The sequence below is a fragment of the Ursus arctos genome, unplaced genomic scaffold (assembly GCF_023065955.2).
Source record: "Ursus arctos isolate Adak ecotype North America unplaced genomic scaffold, UrsArc2.0 scaffold_24, whole genome shotgun sequence".
NCBI lineage: Eukaryota > Metazoa > Chordata > Mammalia > Carnivora > Ursidae > Ursus > Ursus arctos.
In genome coordinates, this window is record NW_026622919.1 from 42252640 (window position 1) to 42279998 (window position 27359).

Here is a 27359-nt window from a genome sequence, read left to right on the forward strand (position 1 = left end):
ATGGCTTTTGCTGAGAAATGCACAGTCATCTGGATTGTTGGTCCCCTATTTGAGCATATACCATTTTTCTGTTACTGCTTTCAAGACTTTTTCCTTTGTCTTTGGTTTTGAGCGGTTTGATCATGAAGTATCTGGGCGTGAATTTTTTTTTTTTTTTTTTAGTTTATCCTGTTTGGGATTTGCTGAGCTTCTTGAAATCTAAGTTTACATCTTTTGCCAAATTTGGGGGGTTTTCAGCCATCATTATTCTCTTCTTCTTCTTCTTCTTCTTCTTCTTCTTCTTCTTCTTCTTGCATCGTGCCCTTTTCCTCTCCTTTTGATAGGTTGACATTTTTCTGATTCCTTGAATGTCAAATAATGTTGGGTTATAGGCTGGACATTTTGATCTTATGAGATCCGAGTCTTGTTTAAATTCTATAAAAAATGACAATGTCTTTGTTTGTTTTAGCAGTGAATGACCCAGTTAGGCTCAGTAAGGTCTGACTTGCCTTCTGTGGGCTGTGTTCGTAATGTCCATTTTCAAAGCCTTTGTGGTTCTGTTCATATCTGTTCTGTGTACTTACCTCCCAAGGACCAGTCTGGGACCTGCTTTGTAATTCAGTTCTCAGTGCTTTTGGTATGTTGTTAGGGTCATACCCACACGTGTGCAGTTCAAGATTAAGCCCAGGAGTTCATAGACAACTTTATGGGATCCCTTTCTTAAGGTCCCTCTTCTCTACAGTATCACCAATAGTCCCTAGTTGCCAAGGTCTCCTAATATCGGTGATAAATAAAGACATGACAGGATCTGCAGTATTATTTGTTGTCAGGGAAATAGAAATTAAAACCGCACTGAGACCCCCACTACACATCCCCTAGAGTACTTGTAGCTAAAAAGTCTGACCAGTTGCTTGAGCAGTTTGTTAAGTGACGATGCAGAGAAACTGGAACATTCATGCATCGCTGGTAGGAATGTGAAATACTAAGCCGCTTTGGAAAACAGTTTGACAGTTTCTCATAAAGTTAAACTTACATTTGCTGTATGGCTCAGCCATGCCACTCCTAGATGTTTATCCAAAAAACGTGAAAATATATGCCCACACTAAGGTCTATGCACAGCTTTATTCATAATCACCAAAAACTGAAAACAACTCAAATACCCATCACATGTGAAAGGATAAACAAATTTACTCCATCCATTCGAGGGACTACAGAGTAATAAAAAAGAGAACTTATATATGCAACAGTATGAATGCATCTCAGAAGCATTGTGCTGAGTGAAAGTAGCCTCATACAAAAGGCTTTGCATTATTTCATTTATATGACACTCTGGAGAAGGCAAAAAATAGGCAAAGAAATTAGATTGGTGGTTGCCCAGAGCCTGGGAGCTGGGGGAAGGGAACTTTCTGGGATGATACAAATGTTCTGTATCTTGATTGTGGTGGGGCTTGTATGAATGTACGCATTGTACTTAAAAGGGATGACTTTTACAGTATATAAACTATGACTCAACAAACCTGACTTAAACTATAAAACAGCATGTTGGTTAGAGAGATTGTCAAAATAGTTTTGAATCAGTTAACTCATACTTGAGTATAGGGGAACTGAGAAACTCTGTATGTTTCAAAGAAGAATAAAGTTTAAAGTATCATGCAAAAATATTTATATGCTATTTTATAACCTTTTTGTTATTATATGGTAAATACCATGTCCATAAATGTGTATCCACAATACCTTAAATAGTTGCATAATAGCCCATTTTATACAAATGTAAACTGATACCCCATTTTTGGATAGTTGGGTTGTTTCTAGTTTTATTCTCCTTCAAATTAAATACTATAGTCCTCATCTTTGTAGCTGTTATCTTGGAATAAATTCCTGGAAAAAAAATTTCTCTGTTAAGGTCATGCCAAAGATTTCATACACATGATTATTAAATTTTTACCCAGGAGTGTTCTATACTCCCTTATTTTAAGTTTTTTTCCCCCTTAGTTTCTTTTAAAAAAATTTTAAGGTAGTTTATTGATCAACAAATATTTTACAGTTGTTACCAGTTACATCTATCATTTTTTTCCTTTTATGCTTTCATACTACTTTGCTGTCAAACTTAGAGAGGTTCTCCTCATCCTGAGAGTACAAAAATATTTATGTTGGCTTCCAGTTCTATTTATGGTTTCATTTTTACATTAAATTCTGTATGGATTTAAGAGTTTATTTGGTATGATATGAGGTAAAGCTCACCTTTTGTCACATAGTTAGCCAGTTGTTCATGTAACAATTACTGACTAATTCATTTCCCCATGGTTTTAAATGTGTCTTTAATCATATTGCAAATGCTTTTATTTCTATGCTTTCTGCTTTGTTCTATTGGTCTGTTTATTTTGATATTAATTGGAGTGCTTTAGTAAGTACAATTTTAAGACATTTTAATATGTGGTAAGGCAAGTCCCTATTGTCATTCTTATTTTTTAATGTTTTCTTGGATATTCTCATCCATTTGTTTTTCCAAATTCTAGATCATTTTGTCCAGTTCCACTAAAAATCTGTTTTTCTGAGTAGTACTTGTAAATTAATTTCAGGGAAATTTGATATTTTTATACGCCTGCTATCTAGAAGCATGAAATGTACATCCCTCAGTAAAATTTAATAATGTTAATTTATATTATGCATTTAATACATTTAATCCTATATGTGTTGTAGGTTTTGTTGCTGAGATCTTTTTTTCTGTTATGTTTTCTGATTATTGCTGAAATATGGGGAAGGAATTTTGTATAGTTTTTCTGTAGTGTAGTCATCCTTTTATTTCCAATATTTACATGGCTGTCTTTTAAATAGGGGCTTATCAAAGGAAAATTTGGGGAATGTATGCCAAGATTTAATGAATATTTTGTATTTCCACTAGATTCTATGCTGTGAAGCTATAATTAACTCCATAAAGATGTGTTACAGTTAGGTACACTAGTCACTGTAATATTTCCTCAAATCTATAGGACCTACAAAAAGAGTTTTGTCTCCATGAATCTGACCTTTAGTTTTAGATTGTTTGTAGAGTTATATGATAAAAAAAAAATCAGTACAGTGTGTGATCTGTGGGACTAGAGGCCACTGAATGTAATTTATTCTCTTAAAGTCTTATTTTTCAAAGACTTCTATCCTTCCTCTCCACCCCCACCCTGGGAATATATTTCTCTGTGTCACTGGTTGGCACTGGCTAGTTACAGTACTATTAAAGTTAAGTCTAAAAAGCTGGTTAGATAATACTCCAAAAATATTACTGTAAACTTGGTCTTCTTGTTGCTCTTAGCTAGTGTTTCTTAAATTGCTACCACTGAGTAAGACAATTAAGGGACAGACAAAAGAATGCCAGGACTCAAGCCTGGTGATTATAGTGTTGTAAGTAGTCTACTTCACTGCCTTCTGGCATAATTAAAGTATGAGTTGGCCATGTTTGCAATTTAACACAGCTATTAAGTTTTACATATGCAAACAAAAAATTAGCTTGCTTGCATTGCTCTGAAATTGTTATTTGTATGTGTTCTGTGTTCTGCTTCCTCATCAAGACTCTAGACTATGAATGAAGGTGTGTCTCTTATTTATAAATCCCTGTAATCTTAGTATAATGTCTTAAACACAATGACCATTGTACTATGACCAATATAGTAGTAAAAATTGGAAAAGATTAATAAATATCATGTATGATGAATAGTATGTGTATGTCCACATGTGTACATGCAAGTGAGAGTAAATCAAAGGCGATCATAGATGCCAGACCCAAAATGAGTACCAAGATGCTGGGCAATAAGAGAAAGCCAGAAGATGGATACCTTGCCTTCCGAGAAGAATGTTAAGACCAAGTTACTAGGCTTGTGGTGATTATAAATTTGCATATATTCTGGGAAGACAAAGCCTTTGACATCTCTATATAGATGTTCAGTGGACATCTGAAATTTAATACATTCAAAACAGAAATCTTAATTACCTACTTAGTTTCATTCTTTCAACAAATATTTACTGAAGGACTACTGTGTGCCAGATACTGTTCTGTGCTTGGAATATCCATCAGTGAGTGTAACAAATATCTCTGCCCCTGTGTTGCTTATACTCTAGCTGAGAGAAATAGGCAGTAAATAATATACTTAGTAGTTAAATTGTTAAGTATTGTAGAAAAAAGAAAAAGTACAAAAGGGTGAGTGAAATTGTGAGTGTTGGTAGGATGGGCTTGGGGATAATGGTGGGGAGAAGAAAGTACCAACTTTAAATGGAGAAGTCAAGTTGAAATTGGAGCGAAGAGCTGGAGGTGAGGGAATTAGCCAAGCAGGGATATCTAGGAGAAGAGCATACCAGGCACAGGGAATAGCTAGAGCAAAGACCCAAAGTCAGGAGGTACCCAGTGTATCCAGTGAACTGCAGGGAGGCCGCTGTGGCAGATGCAGAGCCAGTGATGGAGAGAGTATGAAAGAAGGTTAAAGGGGGAAGGGAAATGATAGAAGACAAATCATGTAGGGCCTTAGGCCACTGTAAAGACTTCGGCTTTTAGTCTAAGTGAAAAAAGGGAGTCATTATACAGAAGAGTAACATCTGACTTATATTTTAACAGAATTAATTTAGCATCTCTGTTGAGGAAAGAATATAGAAGGGCAAGGTCAGGTACAGGGAGAACTGTTAAGAGTGATCGAAGAAATCCAGGCAGAGAAAGGATGGTGGCTTGTATGAGGGCAGCAGCCATGGAGGTGAGGAGAAATCTTGGGATTCTGGATTTTGAAGTTAGAGCTAGCATGATTTTCTGATGCTTTGGATTGGAATGTGACTCCAAAGATTTCTGGCCTTGGCAACTGGAAGAATGGAAGTGCCCTTAGCCATGATAGGAGAGACTGCAGGTGGAGCAGGTTCCGGGAAGATGAAGATAGGTTAAGTTTGTAATATCCAAGTAGAGATGTTGCAGAGACAATTGGATGTACAAGTCTGGAGTCTGGGAAGAGGTCTAGGCTAGAGATAGAAATTTGAGAGTTGTCAGCTTGTAGATTATATTTAAACCATGAGATATCAAGGAAGTAAGTAAAAGAAGAGGACCAAAGACAGAGCTTAGGCATGTCATAGCTTTTTCCTTTGTTCTTCTTATCCTTTCAGATAGTTAATGGCACTACTAACTCCCTAGTTTCTCTAGCCAAAAATCTAGAAGTCATCCTTCATTCTGTGTAAACAAATCCCTTCTAAATCCAAATCTGTCTGCTTCATCGCCACTACCAACCTAGTCCAAGCCATCATTTTCTTCTAATTCTTCACTCTGTTTCCCTTTTGCCCCCTGCCTCCAGTCATTTTCCACCCAGCAGTCAGAATGATCTTTTAAAAAGGCAACTTATGGGGCACCTGGGTGGCTCAGTTTGTTAAGTGTCCAACCTTGATCTCAGCTCAAGTCTTGATCTCAGGGTCGTGAATTCAAGCTCTACGTCAGGTTCCATGCTGGGTGTGGAGCCTACTTTTTTTTTTTTTAAAAGCAATTCAGATCATATCACACCTCTGTTCAAAACCCTCCATTGTCCTGTGTAGCAAGGGAAGCAATCAACAGAGTAAAAAAGCAGCCTATGGAAAATATTTGTGAACTATATATCTGATAAAGGGTTAATATTTAGAATATATAAAAGACTCCTACAACTCAAAAAAAAAAAAAAAAAACCAAACACAAAACAACCCACAAGTAATCCGATTAAAAATGGGCAAAGGACTTGAATAGACATTTCTTCAAAGAAAAGATACAAATGGCTAACAAGATGCTCCACATTGCATGTCATCAGCGAAATTAAAGCAACAAGTCATCACTACACCCCTACCAGAACGGCCAGAGTCCAGAACACTGACAATAAATGCTGGTGAGGATGTGGAGCGACAGGAACTCTCTTTCACTCGTGGTAGGGGAATGCAAAATGGTACGACTTGGGAAAACAGTTTGGTGGTTTCTCAAAAAACTGACCATGCTCTTACTGTACAGTCCAGCAGCTGTGCTCCTTGGTATTTACCCAAAGGAACTGAAAACTTATGTCCGCACAAAAATCTGCATACAGATGTTTATAGTGGCTTAACTCATAATTGTGAAAACTTGAAAGCAACCAACGCATCCTTCAGTAGGTGAACGGGTAAAATAAACCGTGGTACATCTAGACAATGGCATATCATTCAGCACTAAAAAGAGAACTATCAAGTCATAAAAAGACATGGAGGAACCTTTTTTTTTTTTTGAAGATTTATTTGACAGAGAGAGACACAGCAAGAGAGGGAACACAAGCAGGGGGAGTGGGAGAGGGAGAAGCAGGCTTCCCGCTGAGCAGGGAGCCTGATGCAGGGCTGGATCCCAGGACCTGATCATGACCTGATCATGACCTGAGCCGAAGGCAGACGCTTAACAACTGAGCCACCCAGGCGCCCCATGGAGGAACTTTAAATACTTATTACTAAATGAAAGAAACCAATCTGAAAAAGCTACATACTGTGTGGTTCCGGCTAGATGACATTCTGGAAAAGGCAAAGCCATATGGAAATAGTAAAAAGATTAGTGGTTGCGAGAGGTTAGGAGGGGGAGGGGGAGGGGTTAATAATGGGGCACAAAGGATTTTTAGGGCAGTGAAACTATTCTATATGATACTGTAATGGTAGAAACATGTCATTATACATTTGTCAAAACCCGTAGAATATACAATATCAAGAGTGAACCCGAATGTAATTTATGGACTTGGGGTGGTAGGAACACGTCAACAACGCAGTTCATCGGTTATAACAAATGTACCACCCTGGTGCAGATGCTGATAACGAGGGAGCCCATGCTTGTGCAGGGGCAGGGGGCAGATGGAAGATCTCTGTACCTTCTCAGTTTTGCTGTGAACCTAAAATTGCCTTAAAAATAAAGTCTATTTTAAAAAATCGAGTGACAGGAATGATAAGGTAAGCTTTCTACAGAATGAGTTTGTGGGTATAGAAGTGGTGAAGGTAGTTGGCCGTGATACTTATTCCCCTTTTTACTTCCCTCTTCCACTGAACACATTTTGAAACGGTTTCTTGTGTCTCACCCTCTCCCCCCAGCCCTCGCTTTGTGTAGCTGCACCACCCTAGATTTGGCCTTTCTTTTTTCTCTCGCCACCTTCCTGATAAAGGGAAGTACAGTTAGAATCGTAGGCACTTAATAATGCTTTGGCATGAACATCCTTCACAACTTTAAGATCCTGTGTACCTTTCATGCTCACGCTGTCAAAAATCTTCACCTCTCTCTCTGTATCCTGCCTCACATTTGTAAAATGGGTTGAATAGTATCTACCTTATATGCTTGTTGTAAAGATTAAATGTTAATACTCTTAAAGCTCGTAGGACAGGTCTGGCATATGGTAAACACCCAAACATAGAACTGTTATCGTTATTACTCTTGTTGTTAACTGATGAGTTTGTGTTCTTCATAACTGTTCATCCTGTCGGTCAAATACATTTCCTTTATGTATATTCCTTTTCAGTGTATATTCCTTTAACCTTCCTTCTTAGTCTCCTCTATAATCCAAGAGCCTTCCCCAATTTCAAACAAGTTATGAAAAGAAAATTTATAGATGCGGAGATGGCTGATTTAATTTTTTTGGTCTTTCTGAGAGTAAACTTATTTTTTCCTTTATGTTACAGGTGGTATGCAAGATTACAATTATGTATGGGCCAACTGTTTTGAGATCACATTAGAACTATCTTGTTGCAAGTACCCACCTGCTTCGCAGCTTCGACAAGAATGGGAGAACAATCGTGAGTCTTTGATCACATTGATTGAAAAGGTAAAAGTAGCTGACTGGAGGGTTGGGGTGATGATGTAAGGGAGAAATTCAGTTGCATTGGAGTAACAATCTTTAACGGTTCTTTTCCTTTGGAGGGCTTGAGCTGATTGTCTTAGAACACTTTATATAGACTGAAATAATCAGCCAAACTTGTACTCTCAGGTTCTGACAATGTCATGTGATCATATTTGCTAGAGAGCCTTTACCACTCTATGAACCATGGCTATCAGTTTAATTTAAGTATCAGGCAAGGTAATATACTATTGAATATACCAGAAATTATTACTTAATGAGAAATTATTACTTGTTGAGAAAATTAGAAGTCTGGGTTGGAAGAGAGGGAATTTCATAAGCATATTACTACTCTAGGTGTCAGACACATATGACTTAAGTTTAAGGATTAATATTTTTGTCTATATTTCATTTTCACTTGAAGGCATTGAAGAATATTTCAGGGAAATAGAGAAGTAACCTTACTTTTATTTTTATTTTTTTTAGAAATTCTAGCATCAATGCAGAGAGGTTATGCTCTCCTACTTTCCAGATTGTCTTTGAGCAGTCTACTTTGATTCATGTTTTTTTAGGTTCACATTGGAGTTAAAGGATTTGTTAAAGATACAGTAACAGGATCTGGCTTAGAAAATGCAACCATTTCAGTGGCTGGTATTAATCATAATATCACAACAGGCAGATTTGGTGATTTCCATAGATTACTTGTTCCTGGAACTTACAACATTACAGCTGTTTCAACTGGGTAAGAATCTAGTCTCTAAAAATATCAAGCCTCTGTTTATAGCTAAGACAGAAATACAGTGTAGGAAATGTTATTTACTGTATCTGGCTTTTATTTTTCCTTGTTTTCGGATTTTTCCCTTTTATAGTGAAAAAAGAGTATTGTGGAGTGACATAGTCTAACAGTATAACTGGATATGAAACATAATTGTAAAATTGTGAGGAAGGACGGTTTTAAAGCTTAAAAAGATGGTCAGCTGTGCATTGCCTCAAAGCTAATTGAGATCAGAGTAGAAGAAACTCGGAGCTCTGGGAAGGACATTTTAAAAAGTTGTCTTAACGTCAGCTTTCTCATATATGAAATGAGTGGTTTCTTACTTCCCCTGGACACCTTTCTGGAAGCTCAGTTTGCTAAGGGTTTAATGGAATGTGTTTCATTTAATTTTGAACTTGAGAGAATCAACTAATGAATGACCAGGTTAATGACCTCCATCTTTCATGTTATTCTCTCCTTTGCATGTAATTTTTGGTAAGCGTTCTAATGTATGGAACTGAGAAGAAGGTTAAGAGAGAAAGTTCTTTAAAGACTTAATCTGGGATTCTCTGAGATCATATCCTGGAAGTCTTGAATTTACCCACTTATCTTTATTTAGTTTGAGTTTTGACAGACCACTAAGTGTAAGAGTATGAAAAGGCTGTTGTGCTTTTATAATGTTAAAGCATTGTGTGTTTGAATTTAACTCCATGCCACCTACTTTTAAAAAAAAATTTTTTTTCAGGTATATGCCACTGACAATTAATAATATAATAGTGAAAGAAGGACCAGCCACAAAGGTGAATTTTTCCCTTCGGCCAACTGTGACTTCAGTAATCCCTGACACAACTGAGGTGGTAGTAACGGCTAGCACAGTTGCTCTGCCTAATCTTGCCGGAACACAGTCCTTCCACCAGCCAATTCAGCCAAAGGACTTTCACCACCATCACTTCCCTGATATGGAAATCTTCTTGAGAAGGTTTGCCAATGAATATCCTAACATCACCCGGCTTTATTCACTGGGAAAATCAGTAGAGTCAAGAGAACTTTATGTAATGGAGATATCTGATAATCCAGGTGTCCATGAACCAGGTAATTAACATGGTCTTATATGTAATTTCAGTAGTGCCTTTCAGAGCTTTGTACCATATTTCTGTGTTTCATCTAGAAAGGTCTAGAAGGGTTCATCTGGAACAAAGAAAACGTACCAATCTCTTGCGAGAAAAGAAGAAAATCCATTTCATAATCCATATTAGGCACAGTCTTTAATATACTGCATAGATTAGATTTTTTTCTGCTAATAGTATTTTTATTTTCATATCATATGGCACGTGGCATGTGTGTGTATATGTGTGTGCGTGCTTTGAGTCTGCTCAGACGTATATATTAGTAAGTCTTCTTTTGCCAAAATATATCTTTTCTTAAATTTTTGGTTCAGGGTCTTGCATATGACAAGGGAAGCAGGGAAAAAATAGAGTCCATGGTAAAATAAAAAGAAAAAAAACTCTTCCATGTAATTATTTTGTTTTCAGGTGAACCAGAATTTAAGTACATTGGAAATATGCATGGAAATGAAGTGGTTGGACGAGAACTGCTATTGAACCTCATTGAATACCTTTGTAAGAACTTTGGAACAGACCCTGAAGTGACAGATTTAGTTCGCAGCACTAGAATTCACCTTATGCCATCCATGAATCCTGATGGGTATGAAAAGTCCCAGGAAGGTAAAGAATAGCAGTCTGTTAATGCTTAACCTTTTTGATTATCATATAGCATGATTATTTGGGAGGAGAAGAGAATTTGAACTGGTTGTTTCCTCGGAATTTCTTATTTTGTTCTTATATATTGTTCTGGCTTTTGTATTCTTATAAGATAGGCTAGTTCATTCAACAGTTATGATATTAAGTTTATATTTAATGGAGTTCTCCACTTTGGTAATGGCTCTTGCTTCCTAAAAAATAAGATTTTAATAAATCTTTCCATTTTAACAATAGTTTTAAATAACTTAATTATTTGATTAATAATAAATTAATAACTTAATAAAAATAAGAATTTTTTAAAATTACTGGTACACAGTAATTTTGTTAAATTATTATATTGGGAACACTTTCACAGATGAAAATTCAAACCAAATCTCTTTTGAAGACAGTAACTCTATATTGACTCCCAGTTGTGCTCCCCGTGCATATTCTAAACATGCTGAGTTATTGACTTACCATTCCTCTGCCTTCTCTGGGCCAGCCCATCTCTCCTGGGGCAACATAGTCAGAGCAGGATGGGGGCAACTTGCTTACAGGGGCCACTTTATGCCGAACACGAGTGCGAAAATCTGTTTTTTTCCCAACCTGTGGTTCCTTCCAGGCAATCATACCAGTGAGTAGAGTAGGTAGCACCATATGAATATGCAACCACGTGACTCTCACTGACTGAACACTGAGAGAATCAACTAATGAATGACCAGGTTAATCCATTTTTTATTATTCAGTTTACTTCGCTAAGGACCTTATTCTTTGTCAGTCCCACAAATCCTTCCACATTCCTCTTTTGAGACCTTTCTGAGAGAGAGAACTATTTCCTACTAGTGAACCCTCCAGTCGGTTTTTCTCATTCACTTGCAAATTTTTCTCATCACTGTGATTATAATAGGATTCCCACTCCTTATTAAAAAGAAGTACATTTAAATTCAACCCTTTCTTCATCAGGTTAAACTTCCAACTATGTTCTTGATTGACTACCTTTTTGTGATTAATGTAGGCATATCACAGTTTTCTTCCTTTCATTTGGTCTGTTTCTTCACAGTGTTTTAGTGACATGTGTACCAGTACAGTAGAACCTCCCTCTGGTCAGTCGTGTCCACTCAGCATTGTGATCCTGTCGTTGTGTGTGGATGGTTGACAACTGAGCCATACCTTTTTTTGAGCCAATACTTTAATGTAATTTATGTAGTTGGATTTTTTTTCCCCTCAAAGTATGAACAGAGGGGAGAAATGAAAGGATAATGGTTTTACCTTTCTGTCCAAAAGATCTGGAAGAGATACACTTTTTTAATGTACAATACCAAAAAATGTGTGTTTTAATAGTAGTGTGATTAATCATAGGGAAGCCTGGTGTGTTCACATTTACCTTTGAGTTAAGATAGCTGAAGTAGTGTGTGTTGGATTAAAATGTAAGTAAAACACGGCTTAAATTTAAATACTTTATCATACAGGAGATTCAGTAAGTGTAATTGGCAGAAACAACAGCAACAACTTTGACCTGAACCGAAATTTCCCAGACCAGTTCTTTCAGATCACAGATCCTACCCAACCAGAAACTATTGCTGTAATGAGCTGGATGAAGTCCTATCCTTTTGTACTGTCAGCAAACCTGCATGGAGGTAATAGCAACTTGATATTCCAGTAATTAATTCTTGTTGAGAGCATTTGAAAATCCTGGTGGAATGGTATCTGTTTATAGCCTTAGGCTATCTTAAAAGAGGGTATCCTATTATCACTTTTACAGCAGACAATAATAAAGATTTTTTTCTCATTGCTTTTTAAGCCAATTTCCTGGCTATTTTCCCCCCTTCCTCTCCCACTCTTCCCCTCCCTTCTACTCCCTCCCCACTTTCTTCTCCCTCCCTTCCACCCCTCTATCTCTCTCTCCCCTTGTCCCTCTCCCCCTCCTCCCTCCCCCGCCCTCACTTAGTTCTTCAAGTGTTTTATATTTACCCTTCACATGTGTTTTATATTTATCCCTCTCACTGGGAATTTGGTAACATACTCTTTGTCATTCAGAAAAATTAAACACTAACAAACTGGAAATCTTTAGTCCTATTCTTCCCTCAAGTTTAATACTCTTTTATGTAGGTTTATAAGACATTCTCTTATTTTTTCCTTGCTATGAATTTAACCGCAGGACAATGGCCTCATTCTCCTGTAGTGTTTGGGCTTACACACCTTCGTATAATTCATTAGGAATTGATCAGTTGAATAGGATGAGAGGTCAAGATTAAAAATCATTACAGTATCCAACTAGGGCTATGTGATAACGGTGAAAGTGTAAATACCAAAAAGAACTGAAAATATATGTCTGTGTGTAAACTTGTACATGGATATTCAGAGTAGCATTATTCATAATAACCTAGAAGTATAATTAACCCAAATATCCATCAACTGATGATTGGATAAATTAAATATAGTATACTCATACAATTGACTGTTATTCGACCTTGAAAAGCAATGAAGTCCTGATGCATTTTACAATATAAATGAACTTTTAAAATACGCTAAGTGATAGAAGCTAGTACCAAAAACCATATATTATATGATTACATTTTATGAAATGTTCAGAATAGGTAAATGCATAGAGATAGATAATAGATTTGTGGTTGCCTCAGGCTGTGGTGAATAGTGGTGGGAGGAAATGGGAGTGACTGCGAATGGGTACAGGGTTTTCTTTTGGAACGATGAAATGATCTATAATTAGATAGTAATGATTGTACAACCCTGTGAATGTACTAAACAACATTGAATTATATACTTTAGATGGACGGATTGTATGTTATATGAATTACAGTTGACCCCTGAACAACATGAGGGTTTAGGGAGCTAGCCCCTGTGCAGTTGAAAATCCATGTATAACTTTTGACTCCCCCCAAACTTAACTACTGACAGCCCACTATTGGCCAGAAGCCTTACCGATAACATCAACAGTTGATTAACACATATTTCGTATGTCGTATGTATTATATACCGTATTCTTAGAATAAAGTAAGTTTGAAAAAAGAAAATTTTATGTTACTAAGAAAATCATTTGTAGAAATACATTTCTACATTTCTACAAAATCATTAAGAAATACATTTATAGTACTGCAGTGATTAAAATCTACATGTGAGTGGATCCACACAATTCAAGCCCCCGTTGTTCAGGGGTCAACTGTTCATCTCAATAAAGCTGTTTTAAAAAAAAGAATAGAGTGAAGGTATTAGCACCAGGGATAAGGGAAGTAACTTAGTGTCAACATGTGTTGGAATACCTAATGAAGTATCACAGTTGAGATTTGATAGCATATAGATTAACCTGCCATTATGTTTTATTTTATTTTATTTTATTTTATTTTTATTCTTTTTACCTGCCATTTTAGAATGACAGTACACACTTATGTTTATAATACTAGTTACATCCAATGAAAATAATTTGCTGATTTACACAGGTGGTATCAAGACCTTGGCATGGTGGGGGAGACATCTTCAATCATGTGGACTTGTTTCTTTCCAGGACATAGTTTGCTATAAACTTCCCTCTTAGAACCACTTTTGCTGTGTCCCAAAGGTTTTGAACAAGTGTTTTCATTTTCATTTGTCTCTATGTACTTTTTTATTTCTTCTTTTCTTTTCTAATTGACCTGTCCGTTGTTTAGTACCATGCTATTTAACCTCCATGTATTTGTGGTCTTACCAGACTTTTTCTTGTGGTTAACTTCTAGTTTCATAGCATTGTGGTCAGAAAAGATGTATGGTATGACTTCAGTCTTTTTCAGTTTGTTGAGGCTTGCTTTGTGGCTCTATATGTGATCTTTTCTGGAGAATGTAACGTGCGTTTGGAAAGAATGTGTATTCTGCTGTTTTAGGGTGAATATATCTGTTAAATCCATCTGGTCCAGTGTGTCATTCAAAGCCATTGTTTCCTTGTTGATTTTCTGTTTAGATGATCTGCTCATTGATTTAAGTGGGGTGTTAAAGTCCCCAATTATTGTATTATTATCAATTAGTTCCTTTATGTTTATTATTAATTGTTTTATGTATTTGAGTGCCCCCCTATTGGGTACATAAATATATATTTTTTAAAGATTTATTTATTTATTTGTCAGAGAGAGAGAGAGAAAGGGCACAAGCAGGGGGAGCAGCCGGCAGAGGGAGAAGCAGGCTCCCTGCTGAGCAAGGAGCCTGATGCAAGAATCTATCCCAGGACCCTGGGATCATGACTTGAGCCAAAGGCAGACACTTAACTGACTGAGCCATCCAGGCATCCCTGGGAGCATACATATTTACAATTGTTATACCAACTTGTTGGATCGTCCCCTTTATTACTGTATAGTGTCCTTCTTTGTCTCTTGTTATAGTCGTTGTTTTAAAGTCTATTTTATCTGATACAAGTATTGCTACTCTGGCTTTCTTTTGACCTCCATTGGCATAATAGATGTTTCTCCCTTTCCCTCACTTTCAATCTGCAACTGTCTTTAGATCTAAAATGAGTCTCTTAGAGGCAGCATATAGATGGATCTTTTTTTTTTTTATCCATTCTTTCACTCTCTGTCTTTTGTTTGGAGCATTGAGTCCATTTATATTCAGAGTACTTATTGATAAATATGTATTTATTGCCATTTTATTACTTTTTTTGTGGTTGGTTCTGAGGATTTTCTCTGATCCTTTCTTGTCTCTCTTCCATGGTTTGCTGGTTTTCTTTAGGGACATATTCAGATTTCTTTCTCTTTATTCTTTGCAAATTTATTAGTGTTTTTAATTTGTGGTTACCATTGGGTTTGTATATAACATCTTCTGCATATAGTAGTCTATTTTAAGTTGATGGTTTTTAAATTTGAACCCATTCTTTACTCCTCTCCTCCCCATGTTTTAGGTATATGGTGTCATATTTTACATCCTTTTATTTTGTGAGTTGCTTGACTGATTTTTTTATAGGAATATTCATTTTTACTACTTTTGTGTCAAATGCCTTCATACTGTCACTTTTAGTCTCTCCTTTTTACTCAAGGAGTCTCCTTTCATATTTCTTTCAGGGCTGCTTTGCTGGTCATGAACTCCTTTAGTTTTTGTTCATGTGGGAAGCTCTTTATCTCTCCTTCTATTCTGAATGATAGCCTTGCCAGATAGAGTATTCTTGGTTGTAGGTTTTTCCCATTTAGCACTTTGAGTATATCATGCCACTCCTTTCTGACTTGGAAGGTTTCTGCTGAAAAATCTGCTAATAGCTTTATGAGGTTACCTTTGTATGTAACTGTCTTTTGTCTTGCTGCTTTTAATATTTTTTTCTTTATCAGTATATTTTGTCATTTTAATTACAATATGTCTTGGTGTGGATCTTCTTTTGTTGATTTTGTTGGGGGATCTCTGTGCTTCCTGGATCTGGGTATCTGTTTCCTTCCCCAGATTAGGGCAGTTTTTAGCTATTATTTAATCAAATAAATTCTCTGGCTCCCTTTCTCACTTTCTTCCTCTGAGACTCCTATAATACAAATGTTATTATGTTTGATGGAGTCACTGAGTTCCCTAAGTCTAAACTCGTTTTGCATAATTCTTTTTTTCTCTCTTTTGTTCAGCCTTATTACTTTCCATTATTCTGTCTTCTAGGTCTGTTCATTCCATCAAACATTTAATTTATTGACCCCTTTAATTCTGCTGTTATTCCTTATCTCTGTTAATGGTCCCACTGATGTCCTCCACTCTTGTCTCAAGTCCAGTGAGTATCCTTATAATCATTGCTTTAAATTCTCTATCAAGCATGTTATTTATATCTGTTTTGTTTAGATCTCCAGCCATGGCCTTGTCCTGTTCTTTCATTTGGGACACATTTCTCTGTCTTCTCATTTTATCTAAGTCTCTGTTACTGTTTCTCTCTGTTAGGAAAGTCAGCTACATCTCCTGTCTTGAGGATAATGGCCTTATGAAGAGGTCCTGTATTGTCCTGCTCTGTGTAGTGTCCCCTCTTCCCCTAGAAGCCTGCTGCTTCTAGGAGTATCTTCAGTGTGCTGTGTGTGCTCTGCTGTTTTGTCCTGGTTGCTTTATCCTTCAGGCCCATTGCCTGCAGAGGCTCTGTTTGCCTGTCGTGGGCAGTGTTTGGTCCCTGGCCCAAATGTGGTGAGTTTTAACCAGATATGCTCTGGTTTGCTTGTGAAATGAGACCTGGTGCCACCCCAACCAGAACTGAGGCCCTACAGAACTCCCAATTTAGAAGATGCATTGTGGGCAGGGGTTTGGGCCAGTCTTCTGGGGGAGGGGGCCTCCTGGGTTGGGACTCAAGCAAGTGAGACTGGAAAGGGTGGTTCTTCCAGAGCACAGAGGTGGGAAGGTGGGGGGATGGGGGGATGGGGCTTGGTGTAAGCAAGTTAGATAGTGAGTGTCAGCACTGCACTGGTTCCCACAGGTGGCCCTGTGCTTATGCTGAGGAATGGGGGAGGGAGATGGCTCTGGCCAGTTTCTTTGTTCCTGGAGGAGTCTCTCCGTGAATGCTGCCTCTCTGGGACACAGTCTGAGATGAGCAAGTAACCTCCCCACTGTGTGCCCCAGGTGCTCTTCTGATCGCTGCTTCCATTCTATATGTCCACAGGCTGTTTCCCTTGCCTTCTCTTCAAGAGCAGCCCAATGTCCTCCAAGCTCTCCCAGGGCCAAGTGTGCTGACCTTTAAAACTCCAGGCTTTGGGGTGTCTGGGTGGCTTAGTCATTAAGCGTCTGCTTTCGGCTCAGGGCGTGATCCTGGCATTCTGGGATCGAGCCCCACATGGGGCTCCTCCACTGGAAGCCTGCTTCTTCCTCTTCCAATCCCCCTGCTTGTGTTCCCTCTCTAGCTGGCTGTCTCTATCTCTGTCAAATAAATAAATAAAAAATCTTAAAAAAAAAAAAAAAAAAAACCCAGGCTTTAAGCCCCACTGGTTGCAAGGACTTGTGGCAGTCAGGCCTTTTTGCTTCCCAGACCAGTTGCTATGGGGATTCATTTTCCCCTGTGCATCCCTCTGTCTCTTGCTATCGCAGTGGCCATGATCCATGTCTCTCCTAAACCATGTTTCCACTCTTCCTACCTTCTTCCATGTGGCCTCTTCTCTATGTTTAGTTGTGGAATTTGTTCTGCCAGGCTTCAGATCAATTTCTAATCCAAAAATTAGGATGATTTGATAGTTATCTAGCTGTATTCATGGGATGAGGTGAGCCTAGGGTCCTCCTGTTCTGCCGCCATCTACCCTTCCCTCTCCATGACATATTTTGTTTTCTCATCATAAAATCTTTATGTGGGTTTTGAAATCTTAGCAAAGAAATTTAAAAGAGGATTTCTTTGGTGTCAACAATTGAGAAGGATTTTGTTTTGTTTTTGTTTTTTAAAGATTTTATTTATTAGAGAGAGCACACACACAAGCAGGGGGAGCGGCAGGCAGAGGGAGAGGGAGAAGCAGGCTCCCCACTGAGCAGGGAGCCCAATGTGGGGCTCAATCCCAGGATTATGACCTGAGCCGAAGGGAGACACTTAACTGACTAAGCCACCCAGGTGCCCCAGGATTTTGAAAGAATATAGAGAAAAGTAAAATTCCTCTTTGTAAATTTTGATACTAATTTTTTTCTTGAGGTGAAATTCATATAAAATAAATCACATTAAAGTGAACAATTCAGTGACATTTAGTGCATTCACAATGTTGTGCAACCACCATCTCTGTTTAGCTCGAAAACATTTTCATCTTCCCAACAGGAAATTTCTTATCCACTAAGCAGTTGCTTCCTATTTTCCCCTCCTCTCAAGCTCTGGTAACAACCAGTCTGTGTTCTGTCTCTGTGGACTTGCCTGTTTTTGATATTTCATAGAAATGGAATCATGCAATATGTGATCTTCTGTGTCTACTTTCGCTCAGCATAATGTTTTCAAGTTCATTCATATAGTAGCATTTATTAGTACTTCATTCCTTTTTATGGCCAAAAATATTTCATTGTATGTGTATACCACAATTTATTTATCCGTTTTTCCATTGAAGGTTGTTTCCACTTGTTCACTATTATGAATAATACTGCTGTGAACAGTGGTATACAATATCTATCTGAGTCCCTGCTTTCAATTCTTTTGAGTAATTCCATGTTTAGTGCTTTTTTAAAAAAATTTAATTCCAGTGTAGTTAACATACTGTGTTATATTAGTTTCAGATGTACAATATAGTGATTCAACAATTCTCTATATTACTCTGTGCTCATCATGATAAGTGTACTCTTAATCCCCTTCACCTATTTTCCCCATCCCCCCAACCCACCTCCCCTCTGGTAATCCTCAGCTTGTTCTCTATAGTTAAGAGTCTGGTTTTTTGTCTGTCTCTTTTTTTTTCTTTGGTCATTTGTTTTGTTTCTTCAATTCCACATATGAGTGAAATCACACAGTATTTGTCTTTCTCTGAATGACTTATTTCATTTAGCCATGTTTAGCTTTTTGGTGGAAATACCACCATATGATAATTGCATGTTTATCTCTTTAAGGAACTGCCAAACTGATTTCCACAGTTGCCAAACAATTTACATTCCCAGCAATGTAGATGGTTCCAGTTTTTCTATATCCTCATCAACACTTCTTATTTTCTGTTTTTATATTATAGCCATTTTAGTGGGTAAAGAATGGTATTTCATTGTAGTTTTGATTTGCATTTCTCTGATGACTAATAATGAGCATCTTTTCTTATACTTGGCCATTTGTATATCTACTTAGGAGAAATATCTGTTCAAGTCTTTTGCCAATTTAAAATTTTTTGTCTTTTCATTAAGCTGTAAGAGTTCCTTATATGTCTAGACTCTAGACCCTTATCAGATTGCTGACTTTGAAATATTTTCTCCTGTTCTCTGTTCTATAGGTTGTATTTTAATTTTTTTATTTTAGCTTTCTTAAGGTCCTTGACACACAAAAGTTTTTAATTTTGATGAAGTCAAATTTATCTATTTTTTCCTTTATTCCTGCTTTTTAGATTGATACTAATTATTTTTTTAATAGACTGTTTCATAGAACTAAGTCTTTCATGACCTTTTTTTTCTGTCCTTAGAAAATTAGCTGTTTGAAAAACAGTATTGAGTGGAAGTTGACGTTGACTTTTTTCTGTTGGAATTTTTAGATATGCGTCATAGTTCTGGGGTGAAATTAAATTTTTCTGAGACGTTAAATTTGTCTAAAAAGAGGTATTGAAGTATACTTGTTCTTGTTAGAACTGTTTGGGGGGATAAAATGAGCATAGTTCCTTATACTTCTTAAAAAATTTTTTTTCTCCATATAAATATTGGCTGGTATTTGTTACCACAGGATTATTTCATCTGAATTCAAATTGAATGTGTTCTTTCACTTCCATTCCCATGAAGTGGCATGATAAAAGGGCAAAGATGTGTGGCTTAGTAGTGGTAGGGTACGTGGACAGATGAACAAATGAAAACAATGTGACTAATAGGAAAATAAGGGATTTCATCTTGTGGTGGGAGAGAAGGCATGTGTAGCCCAGGGCTCTTACCCTAGAAGCACCCTAACTTCTTTATGCCCTATGGGGAGCATAAAGGGACTTGATACCATTTACATATATTTTAAAGCATCACTTTCTTTGCCGTAAGTCATGAAAAATCATACAATGCAACTCCAGTTGACTAATTTCTAATGCGAGGATAAGGGAAATTTTTAGCACTTTTTACTGAGTGTGGGTCAGGGCCAGCTCTGCTATCCATATATAAGTTATTTAACCTCTCTGTTTTAGACTCCACATCTGCAAGATGAAGAGGATGGATTAATTGAACTTCAAGAATCTTTTCTTATTTTAAAATTCCATGACATTATAAATATCTGAATTTTACTAGAAAAGTATCAAATTTTGCTCATGTTTTCTGGTCCTATGTATTGTAAAACTGTTTAAATTAAGCCTGTATACTTCTGGTTTGGGCTCTGACATAAATTATACCTAGTAAAGTCCTAAGACCTTTCTAGTTAAGGCAGCCTTTAAGTGTCACGCATAGCTATTTGATATTTCACTTATCCAGTTGATTTTCCATTGAGGAAATTAGCACCTTTTTCATTTCTAATGAGGAAATTAGCCTTGGAAAATTGTCTTGGTTCCCTGTCTCTGGCAGTATTATGAAAGCGTGCTTTATGTTGATGACCCATCTTGAAGAAGATAGCATGATACCTTTTCCTCTTTTCCCTTTGCAGGTTCTTTGGTAGTGAACTACCCTTTTGATGATGATGAACAAGGGCTTGCCACATATAGTAAATCACCAGATGATGCTGTGTTTCAACAGATAGCACTTTCTTATTCCAAGGTAGGCTTGTGTTTAAACATGAAATGCTATCAGGTTCTTTAATTTAAAAAATGCATTGAAACAAAGTCCAGTAAGACTCTGGTCAAGTGTTTTCTTCCCGGTTAAGACTTCCATGATTTCTTTCAGTCAGTCTTAACTGCTTTTCCTCTTGTTTTCTACCTCACTTTGAATATACTATGTATTTCCCCTTTAGCCTTTAATCTCAAGTAATGTCTTTTTGTCTACGGTTTTCAGCATAGTACCTGAATCATAATAAACTAAACATAGTAAATATAAATTAGCATGCTAGGTTTTTTCATTTGACTAGAATTTACATTATAAACCTGCTTGTAATCTAAGATGGAGGTTGACAAGCTACAGCTCTAAGTGCCAAACCCAGCCCATTAACTGCTTTTGTAAATAAAATTTTATTGCTACACAGTCACATCCATTTTTTTCTGTATTGTCTATGGCTACTTCCTCTTTCAGCATTTGAAAAAAAGTGAGTGTAATTAACCATATTAGCAGACTAAAGAAGAAAAACACAGCAGTCATCTCCATAGGTGCAGAGGGTAAAGTTCAGTAGTTGCAACAGACACTTTCAAGCCTGTAAAACCTAGAATTTTTACCATCTGGTCCGTTACAGAATAAAATTGCTGACCGCTAGTCTAAGCTATTGAAGAGCCTATAGTAACATATAGTCAGAGCAAGCAGGTAGATATTTATGTATTTTCTAAACTTTATATGATGAACACACATTACTTTTACAGTCAGAAATGGTATATGTATGGGGCACCTGGGTGGCTCAGTCGTTAAGCATCTGCCTTCAGCTCAGGTCATGATCCCAGGGTCCTGATATCGAGCCCCACGTCGGGCTCCCTGCTCAGTGGGAGGCCTGCTTCTCCCTCTCCGTCTGCTGCTCCCCCTGCTTGTGTTCCCTCTCTCACTGTGTCTCTCTCTGTCAAATAAATAAAATCTTAAAAGAAAAGAAAAGAAAAGAAACGGTATATGTATGTGTGCATGTTTGTGTGAAATTTTAATTGAAAAATTATTCTTAGATAACATGTTAAAAGTTGGGGCTTGGAAACTAGGCCTATTAGTTTCAGGTTTTGGTCTTACTGGACTCAGTCTATGACTTTATTGGTTACAGATAAAGAATATTAACACTGCAACTCTGTGGTCTCTAATCACAGCCTTCTGTTATTTCACATTGCCCATGCCTTCATTCTGCACAAGGGGACCTTGTGAGATTGTTGAGAGTTTTTAACAGGGGAATACGTCTATTATTACACTTCTGTTTGGGCACACCATTGGAGGGATGTTCATGGCAGAAGAGAATATTATACCCTCTGAATAATCAAAATTAAAATTTAGTGATCAGATGCTCATATCCCCATCAAATTTGGTGCCCGATCTTATAGTTCTGCTTTTTATCCTCATTGTGACTTTGAGTTCCTTATCCTCTTTTTGTTTTGTTTTGTTTTTAAGATATTATTTATTTATTTGAGAGAGAGAACACGAGCACACTTGAGCATGGGGGAGGGGCAGATTGAGAGGAAGAGGCAGACTCCCTGCTGAGCAGGGAGCCCAACAGGGGTCTCGATCCCGGGACCCTGGGATCATGACCGGAGCCAAAGGCAGATGCTTAACGGACTGAGCCACCCAGGCACCCTTTTTGTTTTCTTTGACCTTTAATTCTTTTGATTTTACTTTCTATCCAGCTTAGACCTATGGACGTCCCTTTCAGTGACACTCTCACTCATACCTTGGGATACCCTTTTGACATACCTGCCTCGCCGGTGTCCAACCACAGTAATTGCCACCACCATCTCTCTTCTTCATCCCAGAAAAGTCACATAGTCATGGAAATTGACCACACTCTCTCTATGCTTTCTAACCTCAGCAGAGCCCTCAGTTCTACTTGGCAGTATTTCATGTTTTGCTGCTTGATTCTTTGGCTCATTTCCTGCTTTGATGATTCTAAACCTTTATCCTCTATCTGAACTTTCTAATCCCAGCTTTACTCCCCTTATTCTCAGTAGATCGCTTTGCCTTGACTAAATAGAACTTGGAATAATGTGATGTGAGTTCATTCAGATTCTGTCATCTCTGTTATTATCAATTTGTGTCTTTCCCATATTTTCCTCCATTCTCGATCCCACCACATCCTGCTTCCTCTGAAATCTTATGCCTTCATTTCTTCTGTTGTAAATGGGAAAGGTGATAATTAAAATCCTCAGTCTTTACTCACAGCCTCCTTTCTCTTAGCCATGATCTATCATGGTCTATCATACATCCAACCCCCCTGTGCCCTGCGATAGCTTCGTGGTGTGAAAAAGCAGACCAAGACAATCTGAAGACAGGAGGCGGGAACTAATGAAGGGCAGACCTGAAGGTGATGGAATGACCAAACATTAAGTACACCCTGGGGCGCCTGGGTGGCACAGCGGTTAAGCGTCTGCCTTCAGCTCAGGGCGTGATCCCGGCGTTATGGGATCGAGCCCCACATCAGGCTCCTCCGCTATGAGCCTGCTTCTTCCTCTCCCACTCCCCCTGCTTGTGTTCCCTCTCTCGCTGACTGTCTCTATCTCTGTCGAATAAATAAATAAATAAAATCTTTAAAAAAAAAAAAAAAACATTAAGTACACCCTAAATCTGAAACCTAAATAAAAAAGCAACTGGGCAGATGAGAGCACTGGAATGTTGATAAGAGATTTCAAGGTATATACAACTTACAAGATCTGGTGCAATTTAAAGGGGCAGGCACAATTTAAAAGGACAGGTGGATTTAAAGGGAAATCTTCCAAACTCTTAACTTCTGAGGCAGAAAAAGGGCAAAAAGAAATGAAGAAGTGCCCTTTGGTGATTGGATAGTGAAGAGGAAAAGAAGAAAAAAGGGGAAATGTAGGGTTGTAGAAGATAGAAGAGAACCATAAAACCAGGAGACTCCCAGCTGAACCCTTACATCAAGGAGAATAAAACAAAAACAAACCACGCTAAAGCACCTTCACTGCTAGACTGACAGAAAAGGGCGCCGTTAACTAAGAATCATGTATAACAGCCCAGTATCATAAAAATGAACAAGAGGTAAGTAAAATCCGTGGAGAACTATTTGAGAAAATTAGAAAATGAAATTTACACATATTCCCTGAGGAAACCTTAACTACCACCAAAAAATAATCAAGAAGCAGAAGAAAACTTAAGTCAAACACTCCAAACAGATTAAATATACCCAAACACATTGAGAATATGAAAAAAACATGTAGGCTCAGATACTTAAAAAATAAAAACAAATAGAAAAAGAAAAGATAGGAAGAAATGAAGGACAGTTGATAAAACTTAGGAAAGAAATGGAAGAAAAAGACAAAATTATCTCTAAAACAAAAAATAAATTACAAGAGCTAAAGACCTCATACTTCCCCAATTTCAAACTTACTACAAAACTACAGTAATTAAGATACTGAGACACTGACATAAGATGGACATAGAGATCAATGAATTAAAATTGACTACAGAAATAAACTTGTACATATATGATCAATTGATTTTTTGAGAAGAGCACCAAGACAATTCAATGGGGGAAAGAATCATCTTTTCAACAAATGGTGATAGGAAAACTGAAAATGCACATGCAAAAGAATGAATTTGGGCCCCTTCCTCACATCATACCCAAAAATTATCTCAAAATGGATCATAGTCCTAAATGTAGGAGCTGAAACTATAAAACTTTGAGAAAAAAACATAGGAATAAGTTTTTGTGACATTGGGTTAGACACTGGTTTCCTAAAGCACAAGTGACCCAAAAAAAGATACATTGGATATCATCAAATATGAAAACCCTTTTTTGCCAGAAAGGATACCATATTAGTTTCCTGTAGTTGGTGTAATAAAGGTTCACCAACTGGGTAGCCTAAAACAGCAGATACTTATTTTCTCATCGTTCTAGTGTCTAGAAGTCCAAAATGAAGGTGTTGGCAAGGCTAAGCTCTTTCTGAAGCCTGTAGGGGAATCCTTCCTTGTCTCTTCCTAGCTTTTGGTGTTTTGCTGGCAATCTTCGGCATTTATTGGCTTCTAGATGGATTACTCCAGTCCTCTGTCGTCACATAGCATTCTCCCTGTGTCTATACCCAAATTGTCCCTTTTTATAAAGATACCGGACATACTGGATTAGGGCACACTCTACCTCATTTTAACTTGATTACCTCTGTAATCAAATACAGTCATATTCTGAGGTCTTTGGGGGTTAGGACTTCAACATATATTCTTGGGAGGACAGAATTCATCACATAACAGAGTATCAAGAAGTATAAAGACAGCCCACAAAATAAAAAATTACATATCTGATAAGAATCTTACATCTAGAATATGTAAAGAACTCTTACAAATAAATAATAAGACAGCCTAATTGAAAAATGGGTAAAGGATTTGAACCCACATTTCTCTAATGAAGCACAAATTACCAAGAAGCACACAAAGAAATACTCAATATCATTAGCCATGAGGGAAACGCAAATCAAAACCACAATGAGATACCATTTTGTACCCACTAGGTTTGGCTATAATTTAAAAAATGGAAAATAAGTATTCGTAAAGATGTAGAGAAATTGGAACACTTCTGTATTGCTGGTGGGAATGTAAAATTGTGCAACTGCTTTGGAAAACAGTATTGCAGTTCCTAAGAGTGTTAGGTACAGAATTATCATAAGGTCTGACAATTGCACTCCTAGATAGATGCCCAAGATAAATGAAAACACATACCCACACAGAAGCTTGTACAGTTGACCCTTGAGCATCAACACGGGTTTTAACTGCATGGGTCCACTTATATATGGATTTTTTTCTGTAATTACAGTATAGTACCACAAATGTATTTTCTCTTCCTTATGATTTTCTTAATAACATTTTCTTTTCTCTAGTTTATTGTTAGAATACAGTATGTAACATACAAAATATGTGTTAATTCACTGTTCATGTTATCGGTGAGACTTCTGGTCAACAGTAGACTGTTAGTGGTTAGGTTTTGGGAGAGTCAAAAGTTATACCTGGATTTTTGACTGTGTGGAGGCACTGGCACCACTGATCCCCGTGTGGTTCAAGGGTCAACTATACACGAATGTCGTAGCAGCATTATCCATAATAGCCAAAAATGAAAACAACCCAAACGTCCATCAAATGATGAATGGATAAACAAAATATGGTATAGTCATGTAGCGAGTATTTTTCAGCCATAAAAAGGGATAGAGTACAACAAATTACAACTTGAATAACTCTTGAAAACATTATGCTAAGTGGAAGAAGTCAGTCACAAAAGACCACATATTGTATGATTCCACTTACATGAAATGTCCAGAATAGGCAAATCCATAGAGGCAGAAAGTAGACTGGTGGTTGCCTAGGGCTCGGCAGGCAAGGAGAGGCAGGGAGGAGGTTGGAGGGAAATGAGCAGTGCTAATGGGTGTGGATCTCTTTTGGGGTGATAAAAAGGTCCTAAAATTTACCATGGTGATTATCACACAACTCAGTGAATATACTTCAAAAACCACTGAGATGTACGCTATAAATGGGTGAGTTATGTTGTATGTGAATTATATCTCAGTAAAGCAGATTTTGAGAACCTTAAGAAGACTGAGGGGCGGGGCATCCATTCCCATCCATCCCAGTTTATCTATAGGCCAGAAAGAGTCTAAAAGTTACATACCAAAATATTAAATGATCTTTGGCTTATATTTTTTCTTCTTTTTGTGCTCTTGAATTTTCTAATCTTTCTATAATAACGTTTATTATAAGTATAATGAATTTCAATGAATTAAATTAAGTGAAAGTGAAGAAACAACTTTCTGCTGTACAGTGTGATAGATATCAAGTGACAAGAAAATGTCAAGGAGGCATTAGTGGAAAAACTAGTGAGTTCTGAATAAAAATTAGTTTATTTTAGTTAACGGTATTACAGTGTTAATTTCCTTGTTTTGATAATTGTGCTTTGGTTACGTAAGATGCTAACATTAGGGAAAGCTGGATCAAGGGTATATAAAACTCCCTGTACTATTTTTGCGACATCTCTGCAAGTCTAAAATTAGTTTAGGAAAGAGCAAGAGAAAAGATGAAAACTAAGTAGTCTCTTTCTCTGCTTCCTTATTGTTCTGTCCTCTCAGTTTCTTGTCATCTGTGTTCTGCCTACATTGTTTTACCTGGACGTGCCCCCTCAAGGGTTACCAGAAATCTGTTGTTTTTTTTAACTCTCTTGACCTCTGAAGTCTGACACTGTTGTCGTCTCCCCTTGATCTCTGCCCCATTGTAGAGTAGAAAGCTCTGCTTTTTTCTCTTTGTTGGCTGGACATTGTCTCTTTAACTTTTTTTCCCTCCATCTTCCATCCTCAGCCATTTTTACCATCTTAGCAATTGCATCCAGTTGCTTTACCTGTCACCAATACGTAAATGCCCCTTTAAAAAACTGTTTCATAGAATGGGAGTTATTGTAAACAGATGAAAAGATATAGGCAAACAGCAAGAAGAAAATAAACCTAGAGAGCACCCATCATTTAATATCTTGGTATATGACTTTTAGACTGTGTGTGGACTGAGATTGGACATCCTCAACTCAGTCTTCTTTAAGTTGTCAAACTGTTTGCTTGACAAATTTAATTAGGTTTTAAAAAAAATGATCAGAGTAGTGAGAATTAAAGGAGATGGCAAATGCACGTGGTAAAATCGACCTTCCGGGGGCTTGTGATCTCACACCTGGATTATTTCAGTAGTACTCTGATGGGTCTCCCTGGCTTTGGTTTCTCTTTCACATTATTATTGGATAAA

The 27359-nt window shown here is 37.3% G+C and overlaps 1 protein-coding gene across 1 annotated transcript in view; it reads left to right on the forward strand.

The window, feature by feature from the left end:
* Window positions 1–27359, forward strand: part of CPD (carboxypeptidase D) — a 74104-nt gene that overhangs the window by 21246 nt on the left and 25499 nt on the right. Inside the window, exons 3-8 of the mRNA XM_026517786.4 lie at window positions 7633–7775; window positions 8360–8529; window positions 9287–9633; window positions 10074–10265; window positions 11750–11917; window positions 20461–20570. Of these exons, the coding sequence (XP_026373571.1) occupies window positions 7633–7775; window positions 8360–8529; window positions 9287–9633; window positions 10074–10265; window positions 11750–11917; window positions 20461–20570 (1130 nt within the window). The remainder of the gene's footprint in view (window positions 1–7632; window positions 7776–8359; window positions 8530–9286; window positions 9634–10073; window positions 10266–11749; window positions 11918–20460; window positions 20571–27359) is intronic.